Here is an 8,573-nt window from a genome sequence, read left to right on the forward strand (position 1 = left end):
CAAACACAAGGTTTCCAAAGTGCTGCACAAGCACAATAAGGACAATGAAAATGTCAGTCTGGTAAATTAGAGTAATATAAGATCAAATAAAATCTAAAAAAAATAAAGCATAAAAATATAAAATCCATAAAATAAAATAAGATAATACAGTACGATCAAAGTCATAAAAAATAACCCCCACCCCCAAAACAGTCAAAAGTCAGCCTCCGACTAAGTGTTAAAACCCATGGAGAAGAGGTGGGTCTTAAGATTGAAAAACAGACGGAGAGGAGGCCTGTTTGATACACTGTGGCAGATTAGTCCAAAGTTTTAGGGTTGCAACAGCAAAGGCACGATCCCCCCCTGAGCTTCCGCTTTGTTTTAGGCTTCCTCAGGAGCAACTGATCAGCTGACCTGACCAGACTGTAGAGTGCAAAAGTAAAAAAGCTCAGAGCGGTACGGCAGTTAGGTGATGATTTGTGACTGGAGTTGGTAAGCTAGTTGTTAGATTGCCAGTGGCCTGTGCGGTGAAGCAGAGGGATCAGGGATGTACTGTGTAGGACCAAAGTTAGTGTTTCTTACTTTGCTCCAATACAGTCTGGGCTAGCAGCGTTAATAGCTCAACTACCTTTCTCACCTGAGTGATGGTAACATGGCTGTTTTCCACATCAAATAATCTTGTTAGTAGTAGAGGTATTTTATTGATAAATTAACTCCAATTTCTCCAGGCATTTCTACACTGTATATGCAGCAGAGTCTGGTGCGGGCAGCGTGGTAACCATGGTGATGACAGATGCTCCTTCACATGACATACCAGTCCTGCTGCAGGAGGGCGACTGACAAAGAGAAGTGTTGAGTGAGTTCATTTGGTTAATCTTGACAACCTTTGTGAAACCTGAATGTATTTCCTCCATTCATTTTAATAAGGCTGTTACCATTTCAACATTAAGCTTTTTTATGCATCAATCCTCCAGGTGTTTCTCCTTTTATGAGAGTCGTCACATTGAGCGGTTTCCGTTCTCAGACCCTGCTCCAGCCACAAACTAATAGACTGTCGCTGGCCTGTAGGATGCTCACATACCTCCTGGGTGCTGGTGGCTGTAACCGAAGCCAAGAAGCAGCAGCAGAGTTCTGCAAACAACAACAACAAGACTTGTGATAACACTTTAAAGGGGGGCAGCACTTTGGGGGGAATTTGGCCCATTCACAATCCTGATGTGAACCATGAACACATTTCTTTCCTTTTTCTATGTATTACTCCATGAGATAAGTTGATATAAAAAAGGATGTCATGTTTGAACTAGTGAGCTGTTTTAAAACCCAAAATGGAGATGTAAAATGTGGGCCAAAAATGCTTACTAAAGAGAAGGTGCCCTTACAGGGGAAGGGCAAACAAACACCAAAAGGGTAAGCAAAAAGTATAGCTGAGAACACTGTCCAATGCTAAATACAAAAAAACAAAAACACTTCAGCAAAAGGGCTCACAGGCAAAAAGCAGGACACAAGGCACAAGAACAAAAAACAGAGCTGACAGAAAGTCTGCGGGTAAAAACTGGGTAAGGGTAATGTAGGAGCTATTTATTAGTGTGTTCCTAGGTTTCTGATATCTGTTGATTTATTTTTTTGTTGTTGTTGTTTTGTTTGGATTACTTGATAATATTTTCTTGTTAGTTATTTATTTATTTGTTTATCTATCATATTTTGTTGGGGTTAATTAGTAGTTAATTTCTGGGTTTATTTCATTGGATAACACCCTGGGCACCTGCAATATATTTAGGTAGGCAGTGCTCACAGGACCAGCATGCACCGGGGTGGGCCTATGGTTTTTGTACCAGCGCAAGAGAGGCAACAGGAAAAGGCCCTTGTTCCTTTTTTATTTGTTTGCTTGCTTGGTAATAAAAGGAAAGAAGAAATGGAACAGGATTGTTTGGACAATGACTCTTTTGCCTGCGTAAAACAAAACCCATGGTGCATCAGTGGCCGTTTGATTATAAGTTACGTTTATTATTTTAGTGAAGGACAAATAGCCACTACAGGTAACGTAAAATACCACGGCATAAAACAGTTGGCGAGTACTCACGACACTAAGATTAAAAGCCCGAAAACAAGGGGCCTGCGAGTCCACACACGGGGCCAAGTGGACAGGAGGTGTGCAACAGGTTGTCATAAAAGAAGCTTGAGGAACAATCTGGTGGTGTGCTGGTCTCTGAGTGCAGCTTAAGTAGTCCAGGGGATAAGTGGCCTCAGGTGTGTGCAGAAAAGACCAGCCTGCTGCCCATCAGGATGCACTGTAAGAAAAAGGCAGCAGGTGGCAGCAGAGCGACGACACAGCTCATGACACGTCATTGGGATACACCTATTTGGCCTGTGAAGCCCTCTTAAGAAACCTCTAACAAAGTTGCATGGTTTGATATCCATGCTGTGATCATACAATAACACGTACACTAATGATGACATATAATAGTTGCTGTATCTTTCCATATTTTGATGATTTAAAACACAACCCAAACTTTGTTTCTAAGCGCATTAGATATGAGGCGGCATACATACAGCGACAAAACTTCCAATGTCTACTCTCTGTGGGATGGCTGTGTCTTCCAGCACAAGACGTGTGCTCCAGTCCTCAGGCAAATGCTGCTGGAAAACGAGCATCTTGTTGAGTCTTTGTAGTGGAACTTAGAGCCAAGTATCCACTCTTTTGTCTGTGAATTATGCTGAGACCAGCGATTAGTGACACGCCGTGTTCGTCCCCAAGATAAATATTGTTTTACATTTTAACTGCCATAACAACAATATGGCTGTGGCTTGGTTAATACACTAGGCAGTTCTGTAAATGGACATTGTTGGCGTTTTTTGTGGTCAAAATAGATATTTCCCATGATGTCTGTTGTGAGCTAACTCATTTTAACTCATTTTCTCATGTTAGAATGCACAGAAAAGGGAAAGAAATATGTGTTCATGTTTCACATTGTGAATGATGTGAAGGATCGTGAATGATGGGTAAAATAAAAAAAAAGCAGTTCCCCTTTAAAGGGGACCGTTTATACTAATTTTGCAACCCTTTATATGAGTTGTGGTCTCAATAATCCAATAACCCGCACAGAAAACTTTTTAGATTTAGCAGAATCTGCACCTATTCCATCTGTATTACCTGTCATTTGTGCTTCCTGCCCAAATGGGGTGTTGTCATTTATTCCACCTACGGCCTGCCTCCAGGCATGCCCACTACGCTGCGATTGGTCACACGGCCAAAGTGCGGCTGAACTATGAACCATATAAGGAAGTTCGCCCCTCTGTGACATCACTAAGGGGCAGTTTTACCATGACTTTTACAACTGAGCATTTTGAGCCATCCTAAACTTCTTTCAGGATTCACTTCGAAGTACACAAAGCTCATTATCTGAAACTTTGGGATCATTTAAGACGAGAATATAACATTCTAAATAGGTCAGAAAAGTGGAAAAAGCATAATGGGTCACCTTTCAGGCCTGAGAGGATTCATTCTATAGATATAGGCCTACATATACATATTGTACATAACATATAACACTAGTATACATAGTAGCGGATTAAGTACTTTCTCCAGTAAGCAGTTACTTTACTTATATTCTATATAGTACATTAGTTACTGATTCTGTTACTTTTCAGAAGGAACATGTCACTACTAATTACTTACTTAAAAATAGAATTCCCACAACCCCAGGCATTAACCTTGCTGATTTAACTTGGATTCAGGCTATTCAGTGTGTTTTTGGTTGCCTTCATACAGCTTATTCATTAGATGCATGTTTCTTGAAATGTTTTTCTACACGTACCAAAAACCTGTAGGGGGCGATTTTATTAGCAAAAGATTTCATTTTGTGCATCTCGTTAAACATTTAAAATGGGGCGCTATAGAAAAGGACAAAAAAGAAAAAAAGACCTTTGGGCAAGGGCCGGAGGCAAAGCTTCTGTGACACATTCATTTGTGGCGAATGGATTCGCAGGGCCCAACGCCCCTTGCTCGGAGAAGTGGGCCACAGTTTCAGAAATGGGTAAAAACTATTTGGTTTGAAACCGAAGAGCAATTCGAAGTGACGTTCAAAATCAAGAAGGTAATGCTTTAGATGTTTTTTTCTTAACATAAAGGAACTTTTTATGTTAATTGGGTTCAACGAGGGTGCAAGTCTTGGGGTATCCCGATATGTTATTGTGCCCATCCGCAGAGTTTTTTTTTATGTTTACGTTTACATGTATACTTGTTTCTAACTCATTAACTTATCAGGTACACTCTTAAAAATGCTGGGTTTAAAACAACCCAATCTGGGTTGTTTTTCAACCCAACGCTGGTTAAATATAGGACCAACCTCGCGTTGGGTTATTTTAACCCAACAAGTTGGGTTGGTTCTCTTAACCCAACTATTGGGTTGTACATTGGGTTGTTCAAATGACCCAACGCTGGGTTCATAATTACTATATTGCTGGGTTATTTCAACCTAACAAGTTGGGTTGACGATATACTATATATATATATATATATATATTTTTTTTTATATTTATATATTGTACTATATTTTAATTGCATGCTAATACTATTAATAATATATTACAATGATAATGACACCAATGTGACAAAAATATTTATTAAAATGTAAAATTTACAGAACATAATTCACAATATTTCCTTCATGAACATGAACAAATTATTTACACAAAAATAACATTAAGAACAGGGGATGGTGAAGAACAAGAGGGAGAGGAGCGAAAAAAGGGCGGGTGCAGTCTAATGACAGGAAAGCAATTGGGTTTTTAAGAAAGTGACAGATGGGGACACAGTTCCCTCAAGTTCAAAAACTGTACTCTGTAAAAATTGCCAAGTAGGCGCACACTCATTCGGATAATTACAATCTAATATATAAAAGCTCTTGAAACAAGTGTCGACAGCAGCAAGTGCTGTATCTGAGGGAATGGCTTTGCCCGATATGATGGCAAATGCCTGGGAACACAAAATGCCATCACTAAGCAGGAGCACATATGGATAGGCCCTGAGCGATTCGGCCTGCTCCAAATACTCCACCATGTTAGTTCCAACCTACGATGAGAAAAGAAAAAAACGTAAGTATTTAGATCAGTGCAGTGCAATTGTCATCAGCTCTCTACTGAAGCTATTTCAATCACTTCCCACCCCCATTATAGCCGATTTAGTAGTGTTCTATGGGAGAAGTACGACACCCTTAATCAATGGCACTCAAAAATGTATTCTGGGGGTGAAGATGAGAAACACAGCCAAATGTTATGTTGTCACACATTCCACGAAATACAATCTTTTCAAGTTGCTCCTCATAAAGAGTCCTGCTTTACAACTGTGTAAAAGAACAACTGGAGTAATTTCACAATTCATTTACATTTAAATGTTGTTGAAAGGTAAATTACTTACAGGCTTCACATCAATAAAGGCCCTCTTTGACTCCTGTATGCTCGCCCGAACCAATTTCCTGCCCTTTTTATAGACAGGCGGAGGAAGCAGGATGGGCAGCAGCATCAGGGCGACTTCTCCCCTGGAATCTGTAGGACAATTATGGTTGTCATTACCAGTAATATGAGCCAATGTTTTCTTTCCCTGTTAATTTAGTTAGTAATGGTTAGATTTCAATTGTACTGAACTACTCTGCCATTGCCATCCATAAATCTGACTCCTCATACACAAGTAAACTCAAATCCCATCAAGATAACATGCATTTGACAATCCTCCTTTGCCATCACCCTCTCTCCTTGCCTTTTGCAGTTTGCTAACTTGGACTTTCTTGTTAGAATGTTTGCTTTGTTAGTTAAGTTCCTGTGTGAAGTGTCTGAGTACCCACAAAAATCATCATATAAAAACATTTACCAAATATGTTATAAAATAAATATTTTACCATGGGTGATCTGTTCCTCTGGCACCGATAGTTTTCCTTCGCATTTTGCAAGACGAATGATCTTATCAGAGTAAAGAGCAACCCATGTCTCAAAAAGTTTAGGTGCAGCCTCTCCATAGAGGATCGAAAAATCTTGTGCGATCTAAAAGAAGGACACAAATTGATAAACAATTAGGCAATATACCAACACACATATTTCTATTGCATAATTAAAAAGTACATTTTTCCGAACCAAAAAGTGATTTGAAATACAGGACAATTAAGAAATTGATATAATTTTTTTTCTAGTTGACAAGACCTATGATGGCTGAGCTCCACAAAGATTCCACAAAGCACCACAAATATTCTACGTTAAAAGGAAGTAGTTAAATTCACAAGTAGTGATGATGCAAAAGAATGTGCACTAACTCCTTTGAAAAAGAAGTGCGCTTTATATAGCACGCCCTGTGTATACATTCGGATTAGGCAATTAATGGCAGTTTTCCATTCTCTCTCCACCCAGAAAAGGGCCTGATTTCCATTTACCAAACTGAATTCACTTGCAGTGACATGGCCCATACACTTACAACAGTAGCTCAGTTTCTGCACATTTCTGCTGTACCAAACAGGCACCAGGTGCCAACATATATTTTGACATACCATGCCTGGAGTAGTCAGACGGGGGAACTCGCCCAGGATTTCAGGAATAGATTTGGAGTGGTCGGCACGTATCCATCCAGCCCTGTACTGGCAGGTGTCCCGCATATATGCCTCCACCTGAGAGAGGGGCTGAGAGTTGTTCTTTAACCATTCCGAACACTGTAAAGCTCGCTCATCAGATATGGTGGCTGCTGTAAAATACAAAAGATCAAAGTCAAATAATTATTACATGCTACTACCCCAGTGTGCCATCCACTATTTCCTCATGTCACTGATAAGACTGAGTTCCATAGGTTTGAAGTGATGCACACATGTGCAAACATCGATGAAGCAATTGAAGCAGTTTCACAGGAAAAAACAATTAATGGAATACCAGCTCTAGAGCCAGAGCAGAATCCTGCAGAGACTGCAGAAGATGCAGCATTGTAGGCCGCGTAACAAATATGACTCCATACAGAATACTTTGGTATTCGGAACCTGACAGACAATGCTGCAACAGAGGTAAATCAGGGACCGACATTGCATTACCTGGTATGACTGTCCTGCTTGGCACAGTCACTCGTTCCTGCTGTTGCCTGGGCCCGCCTGAGCTCCTCAACCGCTTTCTGATATTGCGGAGTCTCTCTTCGAGGAACCCCGTAGCTGGGTGGTGGTATCGGCCCTGGGTATACCATGTATCCTGACAAGATATAAAAATAACCATGCAAGTCCATGAGCCTAAAATGTCGACTAGACTCTGCATATACATTCAATCTTTTTTAGATAGCATTTAGTTTTACTTCACAAAATGTACTCACAAAACCACTGCCACTGCCATCCTTTAAGCAGGGGAACGTATTAATCATGGCGGAAGCAAGGGCAATTTTGATCACAGCGGAAGGTCTGAAAAAGGCCAACACGTACAGATTGAATAATTAGACGATAAACCGTCACACTGTAGCCCATCCTCTGTGTATGTTGCGTCAGACAGGTTAAGAACAAGTACAATCTTGGACATAGCTCTATATGCCAACATGTCACAGGGACTTACCCCTCATCCTACCCCTGTTTCTGACAGCAGAGAAGGGAGATATCTGTCACCATTTTATTTGGTATGACTTGGTTGGGGATCTAAATCATGACCTTTCATAGTCTGAGCGTACACTAATCTTAAAAAAAAAAAAAGCTCCTATAAATTGTTACTCACGTTTGCCCACACTTTTCCATCAGGTGAGACACCAAAATCCGCACCATGACACGCCTCTGCTTTATCGTGATGAGCTTTTCCTTATCCAGGCTCTCAACTATAGCCATGCCATCTGGCACAGCAGAAAGAGCAGTGCGGATATCCTGAAAGAATACAGACAAACAGGCAATTAAACTACACATGCTTTGCTGATGTCCAGCTCTAATGCTTCCTGGAGGAAAAAAGATAACATAATGACACTAATCAACCTGGCTTTTACGAATTGTTGACTTATTTAAAGAAAATGACTTACAAATACTGGAATTGCCTGCAGAACATGTATTATTGGTGGAGCAGTCGTGTCCGGGTTTCCAGCTGCCGTCAGGTCCGGGTTTCCAGCTGCCGTCAGGTCCGGGTTTCCAGCTGCCGTCAGGCCCGGGTTTGCGTTGGCAACTGCGGCAGCTGGCAAATCAGATCTTGGGAGGGTGGCTGGTGGGCAAACTGTGTGCCCAACCTGTGCAGGGCAACTCTTTAGAGCTTTAAACTGCGTTTAAGAGTTGAACAAGCTTTAAAGCTTCAACTCTAACAGCCCCCACGACTAGTCAAATCTGGTCTGGTCACCACTTGGTTGCTCTGTGTTGCACCAAGTGTGTTCAATGTCTGCATCCCCCACCCCTAGTCTCCACTGAAAGTCTTCACCCCCCCAATAGTTCTCAATCTTTTTTACACTACTTCTACCCCAGCTACACACCCCACCACCACGTCAGTCGAATTGTCCTAAAATACCCTATAGCGAAGGGAAATGTAGAAACAGTCCTCATGTTCCCTGTATGATTTTACAGCATGTAATGCATGATGATCAATTAGTGTACTTGGATCAACAGCTGCCAAAGTCT

At 41.0% G+C, this 8,573-nt stretch overlaps 1 protein-coding gene across 1 annotated transcript; it reads right to left on the reverse strand.

Annotated features, from left to right (window-relative positions):
* Window positions 1-4,659: 4,659 nt before the first annotated feature.
* Window positions 4,660-8,325, reverse strand: LOC131105298 (uncharacterized). The gene is made up of 8 exons (XM_058053281.1): window positions 7,991-8,325; window positions 7,699-7,841; window positions 7,310-7,394; window positions 7,041-7,191; window positions 6,513-6,703; window positions 5,874-6,015; window positions 5,396-5,523; window positions 4,660-5,050 (listed from the first exon to the last, which is right to left on the reverse strand). The coding sequence occupies exons 2-8, from the start codon at window positions 7,803-7,805 to the stop codon at window positions 4,742-4,744; spliced, it is 1,113 nt and encodes a 370-aa protein (XP_057909264.1). The 5' UTR covers window positions 7,806-7,841; window positions 7,991-8,325; the 3' UTR covers window positions 4,660-4,741.
* Window positions 8,326-8,573: the final 248 nt, after the last annotated feature.

The sequence above is a fragment of the Doryrhamphus excisus genome, chromosome 17, assembly GCF_030265055.1.
Source record: "Doryrhamphus excisus isolate RoL2022-K1 chromosome 17, RoL_Dexc_1.0, whole genome shotgun sequence".
NCBI classification, from domain to species: domain Eukaryota; kingdom Metazoa; phylum Chordata; class Actinopteri; order Syngnathiformes; family Syngnathidae; genus Doryrhamphus; species Doryrhamphus excisus.